The 24,703-nt window shown below is 37.4% G+C and overlaps 1 protein-coding gene across 1 annotated transcript in view; it reads left to right on the top strand.

Annotated features, from left to right (window-relative positions):
* Window positions 1–24,703, top strand: part of MET (MET proto-oncogene, receptor tyrosine kinase) — a 128,105-nt gene that overhangs the window by 21,961 nt on the left and 81,441 nt on the right. The window contains exon 2 of the mRNA XM_060156814.1: window positions 11,847–13,063. Within this exon, the coding sequence (XP_060012797.1) occupies window positions 11,861–13,063 (1,203 nt within the window). The 5' untranslated portion in view covers window positions 11,847–11,860. The remainder of the gene's footprint in view (window positions 1–11,846; window positions 13,064–24,703) is intronic.

Raw genomic sequence — 24,703 nt, 5'->3', positions numbered from 1 at the left:
CATTTGATTTCTGCTTTGGGAAACACCAGAGGAGATTGATCAGTTATATAAACTCAATCCTGAGCACAGTTCTTCCCATTTGAAATTCACCGTGCCTTATGCCGAGGACATTTTCAAACACTGAGGGAGGGAAATGTCGGATTTATTAATGAGTGATGTACCGGCTTCCTCTCTGTGTCTCCCTTTTGTGGTTCACATTCTGACCATTCAGTCAGGTTTATCCTGTTCAAACCCTGTATTTGAATGCAACTGGAAGAGGTTGCTAGGCTTTTTTTCATTTTTATTTTAATTTGTGTAGTTAGAAAAATGTTTCTCAAATGTGATTTGTGGATTCATGTTATTCAGGGTTCCTGGATTAATTGAATAAAATCTGGTAGCACTTCTACACGATCTGAATTATAAAATTACATCTATCCATTAGGCTGAAAAATATTTTTAAATAGTTTTATAGGATTTCAAGAATCTTAGTACTTTCTTAACATTGAAAGTTCAGTCTTCACATTTTCAAGGGCAGTGAAACATTCTTATCTGACCTACGGCTTATTAATGGGACAAAAGCCTGTCCATCAATCAAGACTGACAGTTCAATGTATTTTCTGAACAGGACTTCTTACAATATGCACAATGATAAAACAAATGTCCATTTATTCTTATTTCCCAGAAGTTGAATACTTTCAGCCATTCTTAAAAGGACAAAGATATTTACTAACAGATTATGACTGTGTGAGGGATAATCTTGAGAATATAATGGAATTCTGTTGTTTTTATCTTTACTGTTACCATATCAGAGTTGGACAATTATCTTGATCATGTTTGACAACTAGAAAATGCATGTTGGCTTTTTCTTGTGCTATGATTCAGTCATTTTCAACTTTTAAAATGTTTATTGGAAGAAGGGATACAATATTAGATAAGAATCTGAATAAGAGCACTATTTAGGTTTCTCTCAAAGAAGCAACATTTGTATAATAATCAAGAGTAATTGTTTAGAGGAGCTGCTAAAACAATATTTATAACACATGAAAATTATTTTTGTACCATGTTTAACTTGTTTTCTCCTATAGTGACCTATATATGAATTTTAATAAGCTTTTTATTATAAATAAAGTATACATATTAATATAGGAATACTTTTTCTGTTTCAGAAATTAATGTCAGTGACAGGTTGCCGTATACACTATAACTTTTCTCTACAAGCACACAAATCTTTTCCTTGATTTTTAGTAGAAAAAAAAAATCTTCCTTTTACATAGTTGTACCTTCTCATGATATTTAAAACCACCTGTTAGGAACAGGTTACCCTGATAATCACTTTGAAAACAGCATGTTTTAGACACACAGCATCCAAACAGCAACAACAACGACAAAAAAACCGTATGCAGTTTTGCAACATACATGTGCTACAAAAACCTTAAAAATACAGTTCTACTCCAACAGATAAATAGGTTTGGCCAAAATATTTTCAATCTAAGTTCTGTTAGTAAAAAGGGTGATTATTCCCTTATTTTTCTCCATTTGCTTACAACTCATAATGTCATATAATATACATTCATGGGATATATTTATACTAAAAAAATTACTCATTGTTTATCTGAAATTCAAATTTAACTGAGCATCCTATATATTCATTTCCTAAACCTCAGTGGGGGCATGGGTTTGCTCTTCTTTAAAGAGGTAAAGTAATGGTTCCTTATCTGTTGTTCTTCGTTAGTGTGGAAGGCCCTTACCATGTCTTGGAGGACAATTTTTTTTTTAATTTTATTTATTTTTTTAACATCTTTATTGAAGTATCATTGCTTTACAATGGTGTATTAGTTTCTGCTTTATAACAAAGTGAATCAGCTATACATACACATATATCCCCATATCTCTTGGAGGATAATTTAAGAAGGACTTCAGGAACTTGAAACAGCTTTAGAGGAAAACCACAAGATGGCCAAAGGGTGGGAAAATAAGAAATAACACTATTTAAACTGTAGATGAGAGGGCCAAGGTGATGAAATAGCAAGTATTTGGAGTGGGCTCACATAGTGGACTGTGCCAAGTTCCTCATATTTGATGAAGGTATGCAGAAACTGGCTAAGACACAACTTAGGAGGGTAAGCATAATAGCTACATTTATTGGATGCCAGTGTATGCTGCATAATTGAATGCCAGTGTCTCATAATTCATCTCTAACACTCCTGGCCAACCCACAGATGTGTACCATTATTATCCCCATGTTTTAGATGAAGAAACTGACACTCAGAGTCAGAAGGTAGGTAAATGGTAAAGCCCAGATTCACATCATATCAGAGTGTGATAACACCAAGGCACATGCTCTCTCCACTACACCCACCTGTTCTCCAGAAGGCTTATGAGTTATTGGGAACAATGTTGTTAAGCAAACTAGTCTGTAAATATTAGGCATAAGATTAACTCATGGGTATTTTGAATCATTTAAATGTGGTCATATAAATGAGCAGTTGTGTGGGCTGAAAAATCCTGAAGACTTCTGTCCTTTTGACTTACTGTTAGAAATCATTGTCAAGGTAGTGTCTGTCTACATTAGAAGGGATTTTTGACATGTATTGTTTTATCTTTCTAAAGTCAGCTTAGGTTTTTTTTCATTTTTTGTGTTTTTTGCGGTACGCGGGCCTCTCACTGCTGTGGCCTCTCCCGTTGCAGAGCACAGGCTCCGGACGCGCAGGCTCAGCGGCCATGGCTCACGGGCCCAGCCACTCCACAGCATGTGGGATCTTCCTGGACCGGGGCACGAACCCGTGTCCCCTGCATCGGCAGGCGGTCTCTCACCACTGCGCCACCAGGGAAGCCCAGCTTAGGTTTTTTGATGATAATAACATTAAGTGTTAAAGCTTTAGGCCTAGGAATCAAATGTTGAACAAGGCATGTTTTAAAATTTGCTTTCTCGACAGCCCAGTAGATCTGTCACTTTTCAATGTAGGTTACATATTTAGATTTTTAGCATTTATCTTGCTATGTTCAAATCCACAGATTGTATACTTTTTGAGGGTAGAAACTCTCAGTATTTAGACAAGGGCATGGTATGCAATGGGAGCTCACAAATATTTGATTAATATTATGTGATATAATATGACTCTTCATAAGCAGTGAGTGTTTATAAATACAGTATTTTAAATGTCATCAGGAATCTCCTATTGGAATCTTCTTTCCTTAGCTTTGTTTTTATGGGCCTACTTTTCAAATTAATGGAAATAATATAAATGTAGAAAGGGCTAAGAATTTTCCTTAGGATTTCACTCTGGCAAGTCCTCCTGGAGAATTTAGCCATGACTGTTTTTATGACTGCAGTTTCCTTAATACGGGGCCTCGGCCATTTTCCATCATCATAAATCCTTTATACACTTATAAGCAGGATTGAAATGTTTTCTAGTTTTTATATTTTGACTCTTCACTTAGATACATTATTTCTATCTTGAGATTATGTTAAGTAAATATTGTAGAAGAATTTGAAACTATAGAGCAGAAAAAAGCTAGTGTAGCACCTCAGAAATTTTAACTAGTAGATATATCTCCAAATGCAAAGTGAAATATTTAAAGAAATTATTCAAGTAAATAAAGAAACTGTCTTTGCCAATTACTTGAATGTTTTCTATAAAGTTGCTTTTATGCACTTGACTTTGTGTTTGAATTCACAAGTTTGTAGAATCTTCGAGTGGACGTTGTTTAGTCAGGACTTTCAGGCACAAGGAATAAAAGAATCACAATGAGGGGCTTCCCTAGTGGAGCAGTGGTTAAGAATCCACCTGCCAATGCAGGGGACACAGGTTCGAGCCCTGGCCCAGGAAGATCCCACATGCTGCGGAGCAGCTAAGCCTGTGCACCACAACTACTGAGCCTGCGCTCTAGACCCCGTGAGCCACAACTACTGAGCCCACGTGCTGCAACTACTGAAGCCCCCAGTCCTAGAGCCTGTGCTCCACAACAAAGAGAAGCCACCGCAATGAGAGGCCCGCGCACCACAACGAAGAGTAGCCCCTCCGCTCACCGCAACTAGAGAAAGCCCGCGTGCAGCAACGAAGACCCAAAGCAGCCAAAAATAAATTAATTAATTTTAAAAATTAATTAATTAAAATCTTTTAAAAAATCACAATGAAACTGCTGATGGAAAAAAGAAAGAGAAGAAAAGGAGGAAAGGAAAAATTTACTGGTTCTCATTAGCTGAAGACATGGTGGATGCAGATGCTTACACAATAGCATTAGTGGCCTGCCTTTCTTCATGTCTAGGATTCCCCTGCCTCTTGGGTCACTTTCATGCTCAGGCAGGCTTTCTCCACACAGTGACAAAGATGGTCATCAGACAGTACAAGTTAATATCATTCTTAGTGCTAGTGATTTTTGAGGGAGAGAGGTCCCCTCCCAGTATCTATATTAAACCCCAAAAGACCCTGGTTCGCCTTGCTTTAGTCACATGCTCACCCCTGTCCAAGCTCTGGGTCAAAGAATAGAATTCACTAAAAGGCCAGCCTGGTTTGCAAGCTCACCTTGTGGGGAAGAGATAAGCCAGGTGGTTGACAGCCCCATTAGATAGGGGAGAGTTTTCAAAAGAGTTGCCAGTAGTAGAGTAGGGGCTGGGCAGGTAAATGCAGAAAAAGTTTTCAAAATATTGTGCCTTTAGAACAAAAATCTTTTCCAGGAAATGCAAATAATTTGAAACAGCTCAAATAAGCATCATACTTAAAAAAATTAGAAATACACTTATAAGAACTAGCTTGCATGTTTATCATATTTTAGATAATATTTTATCCTCTTTGAATCTCAGTTTTGTCATGAAAACATGGGAGTTTCCCCTGAAACAGTTTACCCTGAAAACATGGGAGTAATGCTTACCTTCTAAGAAAATGTTCAGATTAGAAGAGGTGATGTAGTTGATAGCATCTTGTAAACTATAAGGTACTACCTATATATATAGTTATAAAATATTATGATTTCTAAGAAAAATCAGTTCCTAAGGAAAGCAGAGTTACCTGTGTCAAAGTTTTGAAAGTCCCTCTCTTTTAAAAAGCTATTCCATGACACCTGTTGTGTTTTTTCATGAGCCATCAGTACTTGCTTACAACACAGGTATATGCTTTGAGACAGGTTTTTGTTGATGAGGGCAATGATGGTGACAGTAGTAGTGGTGATAGGCACAGGTAGTTACTCAATAACTCTTAGAGAATTAACTGTATTTCTAGATTTCTAGGGCATGAAAAGCCCAATGTAAGCTAGTTAAATGAGAAAACTAGAGGTAGATAGATGGCAGACAGAGTTGAGTATGTGGTCTTACCATTAGGTTAAGCTGGTATTTGTAGCTAATAGAGCAGCCCTCTTTAAAGGAAATACCCCTAAATACCAATAGTTTAATGACCAAGGTGCCACTGAGATAATCACTCCCAGGAAATGTTTTGCCAGTGAGTTTATCTTAACTATCAACTGAAAAGAAATACGGAAATGTTTTATGAGTGATTCAGTTTCACCTGCTACGTGCATGACGTTTTAAGAGAATGAATTAGTCAGTCTGTTTGAATCATCTTTACGTGTTCCTTTTAGTAAGGAACTCAAAGTTGGTTAAATGGCCAGTGCTGTTTCAGAAAGAAAGAAAGAAAAAACAAACAGTAAAAAGACATTTTATATTGAAAGCCTGATCCAAGCACATCACAGGAATAAATGTATCAAGGCAAAAATACATAAAAGATGAAAGTAGTTCTGGAGTCACTCCCAATATAAATATGAAAATTGCTCACACAGCCTGATCTGGCAGATGATATAGATAGAGAAGAGAGAGCAATATATGCCAGTTCAATGGCATTGGAGTAAAATGTAGGAAAACAATCTCAGAGTTGAAAATTATTGGAGTTGGAAAATACTTCAGCATTCATTAGTTCAACCCAGGGGTATGCTTGTAAGTATTTAACAACCATCCCTCCAGGGGGGAAATAAGCCCTGATTTTTAGTGTTTGCCAACTTCTATGGGGTAAATACTCCCACCAAGGCTGATTTCAAGCAACCAAGATGAGGTCACTGAACACGGGTTGGGAAGAGATGCATACGCTAAGCCGTCATTAGCTGGTTCCAGGGGCCTCCAGCACACAACTTGTTCAACACTGTAATTTTACAAATAAGAAAGCAGCTAAGGCCAAAGGAGTTGGGTGACTGGCTTTGGGTCATACAACCATTCAGCTGCACTGCCACAACCAAAACTCAGGTTTCCACCCCACTCGCCCGCCATGCTGAGCTTCAGTATTGGGAATGCATTGTGAGGAAAGGACTACGTCTGATTGATTAGTAAACTTGCCTGACTCCCTTAGCCTGGGTAAGTTCCCCTTGAGGGGCTCCCATAGACATTTCCACGTTGAGTTTAAACTGTAGTCTGTTTGTCTGCCTCTTCATCTCACAGTTAGAAAGTGCTTTATTTATTTTCATATCTTCTGCACAGTATCTGGAACACAGTACATGCTCAAAAACTATTTGTTGAGGGCATGAACAAGCAATAATAGAGAATATTTATTGTGCCAAGCACTGCTCCTAGTGGTTTATGTTCATTAACTCATTGAATTCTCAGAGTAACCATCGTAAGTGAGACAGGTACTGTAATCACTCCGATATTTCAAATGAGAAAATAGATGCTCAGAAAAATTTACCGAAGGTCACACAGACAGTGAATGGATTCAAACCCTGCAGTCTGTCTCCAGAGCCTGTGCACTTGATCACTCAGCTGTCACTCAGTTAACTGGCAGTGTCATCAGTGTGCATAGCTCAGCAACAGATATTTCCCAAAGTATTCCTCCATTCCTTTTGAGGGACACAAACATTTCCTGGAGAAGATCTAATCTGACCAACACACACCATTGATAACAGGGAAGGGCCTCAATTAATTGGAATGATTAATAAAACAGGATGTTTAAGTTTTCTCGTTAGCTGAGGGTTAAACAGAACCCATATTTTAATTAAAAATTCTGTTGTTGACAATGGGCCCTAGTCCTATATTTTTGCTTTAATAAAAAATAATTTTTTAATTAACATTTTTTTGATTTCTCAACCTGAAAAATGGCGTCACCATTTGCTATCAAGAGAATATGAAGAAAGTATAGGAGACTGGGTTACTAACTCCAGGGTTATTCTGCAGGGTTTTTTCCTTAAATAGAAAAAATTTTTCTCCTTCCCTACTGGTTTTCTTATGATTTGCCATCTCATCAAATGAGATAACAGTTTGTACATTTTCTTGGATTCTAGTTGATTGAGGTTTAGTACCATGAAAGACATGTACGAACCTTCAGATAGGAAACTTATTTTTTAAACATAATACCTCAGATTTTTTTTTTTTAAGATCATGTTGAAGGTTCCCTCAAAAAGCCTAGAAGAAAAAAGTCATTCTCCACACTGCATTAATGGGCATCAACTAAGATGCAAATTTGTTGCAATGCTTTTTTTTCTTTTGACAATGAGAGTTTGTTTATTTTCTTCCCGTATTATTTTTCCTAGAGAAAATACAGTGATAAATCATGTACTAGGCTAATGTTCCCAATTTCAGAAGATACACTGATAGCATTTTGAGAAGTGCATTTAATTTTTCTGCATAATGTATTCTAGAAGGTTTAGACACATATTTGTAGTTTGTAGTTTGTATTTGTCTTGTAATAGAACAACTTGTCCCAAATCCTTTTCTTCTACTCCTTGTTATTCCCCCTACCAGTGCCAAAACTTTTCTAGTATACTTTAAAATAGTGAGACTTACATTCAAAAACAGCAAGTTTATGCATATATATACATATATATGCACATATGTAACAATCATATAGTTATACATGTTTAAGTGTGTATACACACACACACACACACGTATACACTATGTAACAAACAAAGTGCTTTCAAGGATAAGATACTTAAAGAAGTCATGTGAGGCTATTGGACCCTGGGAATCAGAGGTGAATGAATTGCCTAAAGTCATACAGCTAGAGAGGGAAAGGGCCAGAACCAGAGCTCTGTCTAACTTCTGCTCCAGTGCACTCTCCCTCTTAGCTCAGGAAGCCACTCCAGTGTTAGTGAAGCATTCAACATCCCGGACAGATTCCTGTCAGTCAGACATGGGATTGAATCTGGTTCTGTGTGACTTTTGGCAAGTTTGCTCATCTAGAAATGGAGAATAATAATACTTCCTACTTCACAGGATGTTTACAAAGAGTATATCAGAGGGTTTAGCAGAATGCCTGGCACGTGGTAAACACTCAATACAAGTTATTGTTATTTTTATTATTATATGGTTTATACCTTACTGAAGCTCTGCTTTGCCCTCTGGTCCAACTATAATTTTGTAGCCTTTAAAGCCTATATCCTCAATCAGATGTCTTCATTTGGATCCTTAAAATCATTGTGTCCTTGACCTTCTTTCTTGGGTTTCTTCCATATCTCATGAATGTGAAGAGGAAGTCATATACACTGTGTCTTCAGGAAGCCCTCAGAGCTACTATACAATCCTTTCTTGCTTGCTGACCTCAGTTTGCATACCCTGCTGTAGATATTCTAAACCTCCTCCTTTACCCTGAAGTCCCTGGTCACTCTTCTGTAACCATCAATTTCAGCAGATGGTCATATACCCTAATTTATTTTTTCGAACATTGAGATCATATTCCCTGAACTCCTTAAATGTCCCTATATCTTTATGTGACTTCTCATCTTCTCCTGCTGTCTCAGAAAGAGTGACTTCTCTTATGTTTCAGGGCTCTTGGAAATGCCTCCTTTTGATCCCTTGGAATGTTGATTGAACAATTTTTATCTCCCTCATTTGCTCTTTTTGTTTTCCCCGCTTCTTTAGGCCCATCTACTTGCATTTTTCCTGATTGTATCATATGCTCTCTCCTGCCACTATATCTTTGCACAAACTGCTCTTCCACTAGGAATTTCCATTCCTCATCCTCCTTCAAGACTCAGCTCTAGCCTCATTTCCAGTCTGGTTGGCTGCCCTTACTACACATTCCCATAATTTCTGTCAACCCGTTGCCTCCACCAAGTGACTGTGAGCTTCCTGGGAAAGGTATCGTGTTTCTGGGTTCCAAGACCTACCACAGTGCCTGGCCTTTAGTAGATACCCAACAAACGTTAGTAGAAGAAAAAGAGACCTACAAATAAGTGTATGTCTTTCCTGCAACTTAAAGTCCTCTCAACCCTGATATTGCCTTCTGCTTGTCCTTCCTTTGACAAACATTCTACTTCCTCATCACATGTACCCTTGCAATTTAGTGGTCTGATACCACTGTTGAATCTGCTGAACCTACTCTTGTAAAGGTCAACAAGGAGCTTTTGTGTGGATTACATCCACCTTCCTGAGGCCCTCGCCTGCCTTCTGTGACACAGTGCAATTTTGGCTCTCATGACGCCTCCCTGAACTAACTTACCTTCTTTGCTTCTTTCACTAGTTTCTCCAATGTGCGTATTCTCCGAGATCTGGTTCATTTGTCTTCTCTTCCTTCACCTTTTCCCTCCATGAACATACTCTTTCTTGGTTTTAACCATCCCCTCTGTGCAGATAACATGCAAAGTTTATTTCTATTCCAACTAGAATCCCAATTGCCCCACTAAGATCAAGTCCTGAAGTTTCATTCTTTCTAATGCACAGATGGCAGATACTTGGCACTTATGCTTATACTTGCCTCTGTCTCATCCCAAGACCAATTGTGCCACCCAAGACCAATTGTGCCACTTTCCCAGTAAGAGCAGGCTTCGCCTCAAAATCCTTCTCATTATTCTCCTCTGTTGCTTGGCACATATGCTGTCTGCTTGGAATCTTCATTCTTCACTTCAGATAACCTGCTTGCTGGAAACAATGTAAAACCTACTAGTCATTCCTGTAGTAGAACGTTTTCACTCATTTCAATAACACATCAAACTCAACATGTTCAAAACCAGCTTATCATATTCCTTGATCTTTAGCCTAACTTCCTCCTACTGACCACCCTAGTTTGTGACTTGTTCCACTTTTTCCCAGATGACGCTGCTTATCTTTACCTTCTCTTTTGTGTTCCACCAGTTTAGGTGTCCAGTCTTATTTATTCAAATATGTCTCTCATTCATCCCTTCCTTTCTATTCTTGGGGCCACCATCTTGCTTCTGGCCCTTACTACCTGGTTATGGGCTATAATGCCTGTCATCTGGTCTTCTCATTGCCAGGTTCTCCCTGCTCTAAGCCACTTTTCCTCCAGATCAATCTTCCTAGAGTAAAACCTTGCTCATATGACTCTCCAGCTCAAAACCCTTCAATGACTTTCTATTACCTCTTAAATAATGCCTATAATTCCTATCAGTTTGGTAGGGTAAAATTATCTTTGATTTTGGAGTCAGTAAATTTGGTTTTAATCTCTGGCTACTACTCTTATCTGTTCTGCGACTTTGAACTTACTGTTTAATTTTTATTCACTCATTTATTCAACATATATTTATTGAACACCTACTCTGTTCTAGGTTCTATATCAAGTCCTTGAGATAGAGTGATGAACCAAACAGACATTGTCTTTGTCTTCTGGACCTGAAATGTATTGGACTTATCCATATTTCTCATGATCATAGTAATCCTAAGTACAGGCCATGCCTTCCTCTCTTGATGCTTTTAACATTTGGTTTTTGCTATGCAGGAAATTATAATACCATGTATTATAGTAATTTACATATATGTATTATCTCTCAACCCCACTGTAAGTTCACTGAAGGGTAAGTGCCATGTCCCATTTCCCATAGTGTAAGCACAGAGCCGTGCACAGTGAATTCTGTTGTGTTTTTGTGGACCTAGAGTTAGTCTTTGGCATAGTTACAATGCCCAGTATGTTTTTAGAGGCTCCCTTTGTCCTGTCAGAATTATGCATTTTTTCAAAAGGGGGAAAGAAGTAATAACTATTTGGTTTCTATTTCTCTAAGGCCTTTATTTTCTAACCCTGCCTATAGCTGTTATAAGTAGAACTCACAATGTTTATAACTTGTGCACCTTAACTTTTTAAAACCTGAATAACAAATCCACTTATGCTTCCTAGTAGAAATACTGTCCGTGTGCATACAATGGAATGTTAAAATAATGTTCTTTTAACTAAATAACTTTTGACTTGGTAACGAACAATATGTTGTTTTTCCCTGAGGAATAATTCTAGGACTTTAGTCCTAAAGATTATATTTTATTTTATACATTTTTAGCTTTCTGTTTTTACATTCCCAGTGATCTTACATTAAGCATTTGTCTATCCAAAACAATAGGTCAGTTATAGCCAAATTATAACCATACCTTTCCTCTGCACACAAAATCCTATAAACAGCATGTGATCATATTGCTTCTAGAATTTATGATTGTTTTCCACCAAAAGGAAGCTAAATTTAGCCTAGTAATTCTACATGCTCCCAAGGAAACAATGCCTGCTGTGACTTGTAGAATAAATGAATCTGAACCACAATTCCTTTACTTGACTGAGAAAGTTTAAATATCAACCTAGTCATTAACCACAGATACTAAACCACATTAAACAACCAGCAAAAGGTTAAGAAAGAAGTTTGCTATTTTTCTGACTTCGCTGCTGAATGCGTCTAACCTAGTTGCTGTTACAGAACAGAACATTGTTTGCATCTCATAATGGTTCTCTAAAATTACTTGTTCATGGCTTGAGTTCTAAAATTAGACTATGTAGAGTCATGTCCAACTGCACAATGCATCTTTATGTGAAACCAGCTAGAGTTTTTTGTTTTCACTCAATGTAAAAATTCCAGTTAGGAAGATTTGTTTCTAATAGTTTAACTGGTATAGTTCTTTCAGTTTCTTCTTTGTTTCTAATGACAACTAAACTGCTCTTGCCTTGAACATGTTTTGGCAGATAAACTTCTCACCATGAAGGCCCCTGCTGTACTTGCACCTGGCATCCTTGTGCTTCTGTTTACCTTGGTGCAGAAGAGCAATGGGGAGTGTAAAGAGGCACTAGTAAAGTCCAAGATGAATGTGAACATGCAGTATCAGCTTCCTAACTTCACAGCAGAAACACCCATTCAGAATGTCGTTTCCCACAAGCATCACATTTACCTCGGTGCCATTAACTACCTTTACGTTTTAAATGACAAAGACCTTCAGAAGGTTGCTGAGTACAAGACTGGGCCTGTGCTAGAACACCCAGATTGTTTCCCATGTCAGAATTGCAGCCACAAAGCCAATTTATCAGGTGGTGTTTGGAAAGATAACATCAACATGGCTCTGCTTGTTGACACGTACTATGATGACCAACTCATTAGCTGCGGCAGTGTCCACAGAGGGACCTGCCAGCGACACGTCCTTCCACCTGACAATACTGCTAACATACAGTCAGAGGTTCATTGCATGTACTCTCCACAGGCAGATGAAGAACCCAGCCAATGTCCTGACTGTGTGGTGAGTGCCCTGGGAACCAAAGTCCTGCTGTCTGAAAAGGATCGATTCATCAACTTCTTCGTGGGCAATACCATAAATTCTTCTTACCTTCCAGATCATTCATTGCATTCGATATCTGTGAGAAGGCTAAAGGAAACGCAAGATGGTTTTAAGTTTTTGACAGACCAATCCTATATTGATGTTCTACCTGAGTTCCGAGATTCCTACCCCATTAAGTATGTCCACGCCTTTGAAAGCAACCATTTTATTTACTTTTTGACGGTCCAACGGGAAACTCTAGATGCTCAGACTTTTCACACAAGAATAATCAGGTTCTGTTCCGTAGACTCTGGTTTGCATTCGTACATGGAAATGCCTCTGGAGTGTATTCTCACAGAAAAGAGAAGAAAGAGATCCACAAGGGAGGAAGTGTTTAATATTCTCCAAGCTGCGTATGTCAGTAAGCCTGGGACCCAGCTCGCTAAGCAAATAGGTGCCAACCTGAATGATGATATTCTCTACGGGGTGTTTGCACAAAGCAAACCAGATTCTGTCGAACCAATGAATCGCTCTGCTGTCTGTGCGTTCCCTGTCAAATATGTCAATGAGTTCTTCAACAAGATCGTCAACAAAAACAATGTGAGATGTCTCCAGCATTTTTATGGCCCCAACCACGACCACTGCTTCAATAGGGTAAGTCATACAGGTTTCCTACTTACAAATTATGAGGTACAAGTCATAATAGGTATCAGTCTAGAAGAGAATATAAAGGGCTTTCTGGTGCTTGGTAAATGGTCTTTATCCAAATATTTGCCAATTCTCTCCAAGAAAATTTAGAAATTGAATCTTCATTTAAAGGTAGAATCATAGCTTGAGAAAAAGTTAATGTGATAACTAAAAGAAAATATAAAATACTTTTACAATTTGGGTTTACAGGTTTGCCAGTATTTTTCAGATTATTAACCTTGTTTCTCATATCAGCTTTAGTAGTTCTGGTCAGATGTACATAAAGTTTAACACAACAGCAATTCCTGTAAAGCACAATTATTGAGATGCCATGCAGTCTTTACAACATTTAGAATAAGATGCTTAATTTTTAGGTTTTGAAGGCTTTTTTTTTTTTTTTAATGAGATCCCATTCGCTCACTGATATATGAGTGAACAGTCTCTATTCTTGGCATTACTTAAAGAAACTTCACTAAAAACAAACAAAAAAACTCTTCTAAAATGTTGATAAATTAAACGTTTTTAAATGCACTAATATACCTCTCTGAATAAATTAGAAAACTACAGAGGAAATTTTTGCTCTCAAATCCATACTTTGGATCTTGACTTTAATACATAAACTTCGTGCTTGAATGGGCAGGTGTCTACCAAGTTCTAATTTGTTGCTTTTTACCTGGTTGGCATTTGATATTTATAGATATAAATATTCTCGATTGATGATTGTTTGTACTTACATGAAATGATATTTTCCCTGTGATCGTTAGGGAAATTCTTTATTGCTTCGATTTAGATATAGTAAAGGCTACCAGCTATACCCAGAGGATTTATCCTGCTAGTCCTCAGATCATTTGGTGCTAGAGGAAGAGCATCAAACTGGGAGTCCACTGTGGCCTTGGGCTTTCTTGGTGGGGACCCAGATTTGAACATACAGACCTGGTTATGCCTCCTAACATAATGACCACTAGTGATCATAACTGGATGAACAAATTCTATAGCTTTTCTAAAGACAATTTGACTTTGAAAATGTACATCTCACTTACTCTAGCAGTTTTCAGTCTAAGTGGTAAAGGTTATAATTGCAAGCAGGAAGAACATTAAACATGTCCTTGATAAAAGAAAGTATATAATTTGCAGATGGATAACAAGGGCATAATAATTCAGAAACGTTTGTTTCACTTTTGCTGAAATGTCTAGGATACTTCTCCAGATGGAAACTCTTAAGTAATTTATTTATAAAGTTATAAAAGTGCTTCTGAGAAAATGAATCCATCTTATAGTGAACTAAAGACATAACTTTCTTCTCTCTCAAAAGTCTATGAATATACATAATATACATACATATATATCCCAACTAAGGCTTATTTCTCCCTGGATACATTTAATATATGTTGCAAAATCTGTAAGAAGCAATGGGATTGCTCATGAGGCTGTCCCTTTTCCTCACTGGAAAAGACAAAGAATGAAAGGAAACAAAGAGACTTTCAGAAACCTGGGAATTAGGACATAAAAGAGTAATATTAATAGCATTTCAGAGAAAACATTTTTCCTGCATCCAATGAATTGCTTCAGAAACAAGTTTAAAAAGAGTCTACTGGGAATTCCTTCAGAGCCTCTAAAGCACACGACTTTGCTATTTAAATCTTGTTCTGTTAAAAATTAAAGAGACTTTACCTTACAAGGGTATACTGATATCTTATCTCATTGTTTTATTTTGTACATTTCAGCCCCCAGATGTAAAAGTATTTATCAATTCTAGAAATTCTCAAAACACAGCTGAACTTTATCCTACCCCTTTGACTTTTTTAGTGTTCCAAAGGGAACAAAAAGGCAGGGTTACCCAATGAAATTCAGGGCAGGTTTATCACCCAGGAAAAATGCCCAAAATGCACCAACCACACCTGAAACTGTTATCACTCCCATGACAAAAATTCTTGTGGGAAACAAGGTGGAACTGGCCAACATAATCTTCTTACAAGGGAAGGCAACTTTTACACTAGCCAAATTCCACAGAGACAGATACCTTCCAATCTCTTCTATTTATTTGCCTGTTTATCTTCTCTGGTTACTAAAGGTCAGAATTCTTCCAAGAATGAAACTACCCACGTTATCAGTTTTCATATACCCGCCACAGAAAGACCTCAGATTGTTCCAATAGTCAGCATACAGTCATTTCCCAGCTTTATCTTAAAATGAAGGCACCTAGAGCTGTTACTCACACAAAAACAAAATGATTTACAAGATCAAAAAAGTTTGGAGGGGCTTCCTTGGTGGCGCAGTGGTTGAGAGTCCGCCTGCCGATGCAGGGGACACGGGTTCGTGCCCTCATCCGGGAAGGTCCCACATGCCGTGGGACAGCTAGGCCCGTGAGCCATGGCCACTGAGCCTGCGCGTCCGGAGCCTGTGCTCCGCAACAGGAGAGGCCACAACAGTAAGAGGCCCGCGTACCACAAAAAAAAAAAAAAAAAAAAAGTTTGGAAATACTCTAAGCAATACAACTTCATTTTGTCTTGGCAAAGATATCAGGTGACCCTTCTGACAATTTCTTGGAACTAAGTTTTTATTTTGGCATAACGTTTAGTGAATAGATATATATATTGTAGTTTTGTTATTAACAAAACTAATCAGTCAGATCTTTATGGAGGGACCATTGTGTGCTCTGTGGACAAAGTTAAGAAAACTGCAACAGTAACCTTCCGAGGACTTAGAGAGCACATTCGCAGCAGCAGGGGTTTTCTGGCCTTCCGTGAGCTTCCACCCTACGCAAAATGTGTCTCTATCACAGGATCAGACAGAGGACCAAGAAAGGGTCTTTTAGATTCTGTGGGTCCAACAGGTGTATCAGACCTGACTTGCTTAGATCACATATTAGATCACATATTATGTTGCTTTTTCCACTCTCACATTTTATGAAAGTATCTGTGCAAACTCTTCATGTACAACTTCTTATATTGATGACATCACTAAAACCGTCTTTTGAGTCATCTGATAGTTTCCAAAGCAGATCATCTTCACCTCTTAGTTATTTGTGCTTCAGAACTTATTAATTCCACATATGATGCTGTTTTCGGAAACTTATCCCAAGCCACAGATATCCATTCATGTAATACAGTGTTGATTATTAGTTGTTCTTCTTGATCTTTGCAGTGTAACCATTTTCTATGTTGCTTTTGAAAGTGGTTCCTAAAGGGTTTGTTCACGGTGATTTCCAACATTTAGGATTATGAGATTCTACACCCACAAATAATTAAATCTTCAGTCTTAAATATCTTTACCGCCTTTTTGTACCCATTCATCATTTGACCTCTATAAGCATCCTAAATTAATAGTGATTGAAGTTGTTTTAGGCTAATGTATGTTCCCTAAACAGCACATTATTATTCAAAATAGAGTAACTGAAAAAATGCCACATAATCTGGAGACTTCGTAAATCCCCAAATTTGAGCATAAGAAAACCTCACCTTCTACTTGGGGATAAACTATTAAAAATTTATTTTAAGCACATTAACTGAATCTCCAACAGTATCATATAAGGGATTTAGTAACATGACAATTATTCCAGGAAAAAACTAGAATCAGTACACATTAGCCCAGTTTCTTCCAAATAAGAATGAATATTGAATAAGGGAATTTTTTGTCCTCAAATCAACAAAGATCCTGTTCCCTAAATTATATTTACTAAGAGAAGTGGAGTTATACATTTTGGAAAGATTTTTAATCAAAGTTGAAATATAAAAGGGTCCTTGAAATACCTCTCATCTACCCAGGAAATATAGTTACGACATTATACTTTTTCTTGCAATCCCATTACCAAAGTTTTTTTCTACATATAAACATTTGAAAGAATAGAAATAGACTGGTAGCAAATATTTTTACCAATATCTTGGTCATCTTATGACCAGTGATTGATCAGTTGTAGGGGAAAAGCATGTAATTTGGTGCCAGACTCACCAGGTTGGAACTCATGGTCTCCTGCGTACCAGCTGTGTAACTTCTGCCACGTTACTTAATTCTTAGAGCCTCAATCTCATTCGTAACATGCAGATAACAATACCTACTTCTCAGCCTTTTTGTAAAAATGTGGGATAATAAATATAAAGTATCTGGCACAATAAGATGACCATAAATTTATCTCTTTGGGAGGCAGCATAGCCTAATGGAACAAGACTGAAATTAAAGAGATCTGGGTTCAGACTTGTACCCCATGATTTTCTATCTGCCTGACCATGAGGGCATTATTTAAACTCACTGAACCCGTTTTCCTCCATGCAGGACTATGGTGTGGACAAGTACAATAATGTTTAAAAGGCTCTAACTTTGTCCTTGGCACGTAATAATTAACAGCTATTATTGTATTGTTGTTTGTGTAAAGAAAGTCAAACTCAAATTATTGGATTGTTTCCTGGAAGAGACACATTCTGGTTCTATTGCTCACGAGGGTCTTTTACTTCCCCCACTAACTTATGAGGGACCTACCTCCATAATGCTTAATTTGTGTAAGTCCTCCTTAACACTTAGTAGTTCCAAAAGAAAAAAAAAAAGGGAAATATGGGAGTGGTGGTGGTTTGGAGGGTGAAGAGAAAGTCAGCTAAATCAGAATTGTGCTATATAGTCAAGCTAAAAGGTGTAAGGTGCTCCTTTACCTGACTTTCAATTCTAACTACCTATGGCACTATAAGATACTATGCTAATGTAATTTATCTTATGCATTCAAGAATTTGCAGATAATGCAGTTTTAGAAAAAGTTAACCTCACAGGTTGTTTGTACTAAGCTTCCTTGTTTTTAAACATCATTTATACTCTAATTCAAAGAGTAGCCAACTGCTTCCCAAAATAAAGGAAACTTAAAGTAGTAATTTTCCATCTCCGTTTTAAAGAGTGCCAAAGTTAAAGGGTCACCACTCAGAACCATCAAAGGAAGAAAGTAAAATGATTAGAACAATTTTGAATGAAAACAAAATCAAAACGAGATGCAAACAAGGGATAATAGGAATAGGCATAAAAATAAACATACAGTGATGTTTCTTTATTACTATTATAAAGATGATAGATGAGTAAAATTGGGTTACATTCAAGTTGTAATGGAAGAAAATAATTGCAGCCTTCCATCAGGAAACCACAAGGACCATTATTGATCTGTCATCCTCAGGGCATGTCTCATAATATTTAATAAAATAAACAAAGATTTATAACTCTTTATAGGCCATATATCTAATCTCCCACACCACACCATTTGAACTGGGAATGTGGAGTTAACATTACAAATAACATCCATGTAATTATACTGGTTTGGCATGTCTTATTTAAACAGTCTAGCACTCTCAAGAGAACGTATTTTGTATTAGGGATGAAAAATGCGCAGTCAGATTTCAGGGTTTTTTACTTCCTGTGCTTCGAAATGAGAGAATGTTATCCTATACGAAAAATGTTGAGGATTCTTCATTCTAAACACCAAATATCTTGACCATATGCCAAATGTAATAGCTACCAAAGCAAAATCTTTCAAGAAAGAAAATCCTTGAGGTCTAAGGATTCAATATACTTAAAAAAAATTAAGTAGAAATTCATTAATTTTACACTTGATTCCTTTCCTTCTGTAAACTCTTCTTTATTGTCTCCCAGGCTCAGGGAGTCGCTGCTCCCTAACTTATTTACTTGAATTCTTCATGCTATCCATCCCATGAAAAGTGCCATATTGCATTAGTTTATTAAGAGGAATTTTAAATTATTTTCTTTCCAGAATTTATAACACTTTCTGAGATCACAGGGCACACCCTGGGGGTATTAGAAAACATGTTACAGAGCGAGCCATTAAAGCCGTTTGCTTTTTTCTCGTCCTCCTGCTAACCCTTCTTTAAACCATTTTATAGTTTATTCACAGGTACAGCCCAGGAAAGAATGAAAAAGCAAAGACATGACGTTTTAATAAACTAAGCAAAGAAACACAGTTAATGCTGAAACTGTCGCCAAAAACGTAAATAAGTTTAACGTGTGGATTATATTATCGTATATGATAAGACATGCTAATATGTAAATTAATTCATTTTTCTTAATATCCTTTGAAGCAAGTGGTGTGATCTGTGTTTTATTTAAGTAGTTGATTTCTACATGGAGACTCATTTGGTAAAGTTAGTGGAGCAAACAATAAGGAGTTCGGGCAAAAAAATAAATCTTAAAGTGGGTCTTTGAAAAGCTGAAGTGTTAATAAAACTTTGAAGCCACAGCTCTGATACATACTTTCATTGCCATACTACTACATGATTAGAGACTTCTGAAAGCATATGGGATCTTGCTTTTTTTTTTTTTTTTTTTTTTTTTTTGCGGTACGTGGGCCTCTCACTGTTGTGGCCTCTCCCGTTGCGGAGCACAGGCTCCGGACGCACAGGCTCAGCAGCCATGGCTCACGGGCCCAGCCGCGCCGCGGCATGTGGGATCTTCCCGGACCGGGGCACGAACCCGTGTCCCCTGCATCGGTAGGCGGACTCTCAACCACTGCACCACCAGGGAAGCCCGGGATCTTGCATTTTGATAAGAATATTAAGCTCCTTGAGTAATAATGGAGTTTTTATTCCAAATAATGTATCAAATTTTGGGTGTTACACCCTTACTTCAGACTTCTATCTCATTGATGGCATCCGGCCCTGCATTATTATCTCCTCACTCTAATAAGAAAAATGAGGAGCTGCCAGAATTTGGATAGAAAATCCACCAGGAATTTCTGCCGTTGCTTATTCATAGATTGGCACAGATACTGAATCAATGGGCACCCAGCATCCAGGATGACTCAGTGCCCAGATATGTGCTGTAAGTCACATCTCCAGCATCCAGGGAGGACTGTAAAGGGCTCATTTATCAGGGAAATGAAACCGATGGCTCAGCTACTCTAGAAGTCATTAAAACTCTTTTATTTTTTTTTTAATATAATAGTGAATGTGGTAAGTGATTCTAGGATCCTGGTTACATTCCAGTCTGATAATTATATATTTTTTCTAACTAAAATGGTCCGGGCAGGTTCATTTGCATATGAATGACTTGCTGAGTAAAGTCCTTGGAAAAGACGTTTCCTGCACTTCACCCTAGACCTAGGCTAAGGTGGGGCAGATGAAGTGTGTCTACCTTTTATACTTCAAAAATATTCTCTAGTTTTTCAACAAGAGGACAGAAAAATATCTTAAAAATGCATGCTAATATAGGGCAAAGGCTTCTTTTAACTATTCCTGATGTTCACTCATAGGGGAAGGTGTTTTATGAACAGTATATAACTATAAAACAAAAAATAACAATTCTGAATTCAGGCTAAAGTCTGACTTCAGTTGTTTGATTTGGGTAAATCACCAAAATGTTCATCAACCGAAGGACATTGAAATGGTGATATTTCCAATGGTGCTGTAAGTAAAAGGCATGAATTAAGGTCAGTTTTGATTTGTGAAGCATTCTTTTCTAGAGCTGATTTTATGAAAATTAAACTTGCTTAGTTGTCTTCTAAAAATCTATGGCTTATTCATGATTTGCTAGAATTTGAATCCATGTACCAGAAAATATAAATCTGTAGGATACTAAATTTTCTGATGACATTTTAAATTTAAAATCTGATTAACACTTGCATCTAGCAACCAGTCTGCTAACTAAACTATAGGTGAAGTGCTACTCAGGAAATGGGAAAAATGCAAAGATTAAATTGGTCTGTTAGCTCTGAGTGAATCAATAGTATTTAGTGCTAATGCACTAAGCAGATTACAAGCACTAATGCAGTAGCAGTCAATAGCAAAAACGAATATCTCTAAAAATTATCTTGACAATAAAACGTGCAATAGTTTCCATTTAATTTAAGCTAATTACATTACATGCTTGTTCTTTCATCTTATTAGTTTAAGCCAAGTGCTAGAATCCTAACCATTTTATTTAGTGCATAAAATGGCCAGAAACTTGTAATCATCATTTTCAGCAAGAGACAGAGGAAAGGATTTATTCAGACAACTAAGATTCAACAAGAAATTCAACAGGAATTTACTAAATGTCTAACCTACTGGTATTACAATGGTGAGTAAGATAGGCCTGGTTCTTGTCTTTATGAAGCAAACCTACTGGGGAGGAGATGACAATCAGTCATACCAGCAAACAAATACATCATAATAATTCATGAAATATAATGCGAGGGAAATAAACATCTGTGAATGCAAATGAGGAGGAAGATCTAAATTTGGTAGTATAGTCACAAAAGGCCACCCTGAGGAGGTGAAAGTTAACTTTTTCATGAAGCTAAAAGTTAACTTACATAAAGCTCAAAAAATCAATTATGGGGCTTCCCTGGTGGCGCAGTGGTTGAGAGTCCGCCTGCCGATGCAGGGGACACGGGTTCATGCCCCGGTCCGGGAAGATCCCACATGCCTCGGAGTGGCTAGGCCCGTGAGCCATGGCCGCTGAGCCTGCGCGTCCAGAGCCTGTGCTCCGCAACGGGAGAGGCCACAGCGTTGAGAGGCCCGCGTACCGCACACACACACACACACAAAAAAAGCAGTTATGTCTTCACTACATGGTCAAGTACATAGCCAGTATTTAACAAACTAATTTTTATCTATATCATAAGCTCGAGGTCTTAACTATTTGCTGTGGCATTTAAGCAGCTTTTTAAAGTGGGTTCTGACTGTGAGTGCATATTACTTTAAACTTAGAGAAATGTATCACAGGAGGTAAAACTGTGCTGGAGAATTTAACTTTTTTAAACACTTTATCTTTTTTAGAAAAGTTGTCAATGTTTCCGAACTTTGTCTTTTCTTTGATTTCTAAATAGACACTTTTCGTTAAGTAATTCTTAGTGTGAAGAAGATAATGTGTGAATTTCTAGAAGCTAAGGACATAATTTAGGTAGCTCTCACTTTCACTGCCTCTCATAGCCTATCACTTTAATCACCTTCTTTGAAAGCAGAAATTTCTTATATCAATCAAAGTTGTTTCTTTCTTCTCCCCCTCTTCAGTCTTCTGTGGCCAACACTTGGGACCCTACTCATCAGAAAAACCTGTGTTTCTTAGGGATGGAAGGGATTGTCCTGTTACCAGTAAGTCCTATGACCAAAACAAAAGAATCATATAATTATGAAAACACACAAAATAAGGTCTTTTGAAACTGTCAAAGTTATAAAAGTTGATAGAATTCAAAGGAATGTGATGCTGAGTCTCATTGTCTTTCAACATCTGTGGACTGTCCTCTACACAACTACATCCATTTTAGACCATTTCCTTCTCATGAGAATCATGTGGCCTAGAGGGCCCAGTGAGAGACAAGTGCTCCCAGGACTCACGAGGATGTCATGAGCACCTACTGAATGTACAGGGGCATGCGCTCTGGTTAGTACCGCCTTTATGCTGATTTAATGCATCTCTAGCTGCAGACACATTTTGCCTTTCTCTTTTGTTACACTCATGTTTATCTATATATATTTAATCCTGCAAATATCTAAATAGGTTTAAGGTCTTAGGCACTTCGTCATGCTTTTTTGTACCTAAGCATGTGCTTTGCACATCATAGACATTACTGTTGATTTTGACAAAAAGTTTTGTCTTCCAAAAAATATGTATATATATTTACACAGTAAACAGAGACCGTCTGATTTGCTGCAGTGTTTGGATAAAAGTCCTTGATAAAATCTGCAAATATATTTTTGTGACTGGATCACAGAAAGCATTGTTTTTGTCATCTCCACAAGCCACAAAGATTTATTTGAAATGCAGGTGCAAAAAATATGTATGAAGAGTAGAAAGAAATTCTCACCTTTTTCTCTGTTCACTTTGTTCACATTTGTTTGGCCCAGAATGAAGTAGAGTTTGCCAAGGGAAAAGATGAGGGAATAGGAGGCATTTAATCTTCAGGGCTTATTCCTGTGCCTAAAGTCAGAGAGGTCACTGGCTTGCCCCTTCCTGAAGGCTGTAATTACAGGCAGAGGACTGTTTATTTTCCAGTAAAGTGACCAGAATCTTGAATATAAGAGATTGTTTATAAGAGTACAGCGTGAGCAGGAGTTATACAAAACCTCAGAAATAATAGGAAGGTGAAATTATTTTTCTTCATAGTCACTAATATGAGAAGGTCCAAGACTCTGGAAATGTTCTACAGTGCAATAACAGAGGCAAATATGAGGTCAAGTTAGGTGATCCTGGAAGTTAGGTGATCCTTAAGGAACTGAATTAAATTAATAAAGAAGAGGAATTTATAATAAAATATAATATTCCTGATGATTCACTAAATATAAACTTATTTGTAGCTTCAACATCATGGTAAACAAGAATCAGTCAATATATTAGTAAGAGTAATTGAGATGTATTTCTAATTTGAAAAACACCAGTTACATTGTGTTTATCTAGCGCTGATGTGGAAAAAAATGGTCAGTGTTTCATACTCTCAACTAAACTCATTCTCATTTCGGAAGAGTCATAGGAAAACTATTGATTCCAAGTAGAATTGGGCAGACAAAGCACAAGATCAGTTCTGTTACTGGTCCAGTAGTAGGGATCCTAGTCAGTGTTTGCAAAATGATGAGTAATATGTAAGTGGTGTTTTAACAATAGTAGGTATTACTTGTAATTAACAGGGAAAGCGGCGGGGGGTGGGGGGATGAATTGGGAGATTGGTATTGACATATATACACTAACATGTATAAAATAGATAACTAATAAGAACCTGTTGTATAAAAAAATAAAATAAAATTCAAAAAATAAAAAAAGAAAACCACTGTGCTTGACCAAGCAGCATCTCAAAAAAAAAAAAAAAGCAAAAAACATTGAAAGGTCAAAGTACAGGGTTTTGACATGTACAAAGAGAACTAAAATATGTGCCTGCTTTAAAAAATGATAGAGCAGGGCTTCCCTGGTGGCGCAGTGGTTGAGAGTCTGCCTGCCGATGCAGGAGACACAGGTTCGTGCCCCAGTCTGGGAAGATCCCACATGCCGCGGAGCGGCTGGGCCCGTGAGCCATGGACGTTGAGCCTGCGCGTCCGGAGCCTGTGCTCCGCAACGGGAAAGGCCACAACAGTGAGGGGCCCAGGTACCGCAAAAAAAAAAAAAAAAAAAAAAACATGATAGAGCAAATTTTGACGATTATGGTATTTTCTATCTAGATACTTTTTTAGAATCAAATGCTTATGAAAACATAAGCAGCAATTTCAGACTTTTAGGCAAACAGTACTTTTTATGATCCTGGGTATGTGATATGATGGTGCAATAATTGCCCCCATGCCTCCTCTCCTATCTCCTTTTGTTTTTAGTGGATTCTGCACAGGAAAACATATTCACCTCAATGTTGAAAATTTGAAGTTCACCTTTTGTGCACAGTTATAGATCCTAGAAAAGTATACACCAGGACTTTACCACACCTAACAAAAAGTTCTTTATTTTAAAAAAAAAATCCTACAGGATCCAGGGTAACCATGGTGTAAACTATATGATATTGAGTATCTTTTGACCCTGGTGATAAGATAACAATCCAATTGAATGAAGATCAACTCATGAAAAAAGGATTATTAAAGATTTGAAAAGTAAACACCTAAATTTTCATAAATAAGTATTAATTTAGTATTTGTGTGAGCTTTAGCTATTAAAGCTTTCCCTGCAGTCTCT

Source organism: Lagenorhynchus albirostris, chromosome 8, assembly GCF_949774975.1.
Source record: "Lagenorhynchus albirostris chromosome 8, mLagAlb1.1, whole genome shotgun sequence".
NCBI classification, from domain to species: Eukaryota; Metazoa; Chordata; class Mammalia; order Artiodactyla; family Delphinidae; genus Lagenorhynchus; species Lagenorhynchus albirostris.
This window is presented reverse-complemented; position numbering and strand designations above follow the sequence as displayed.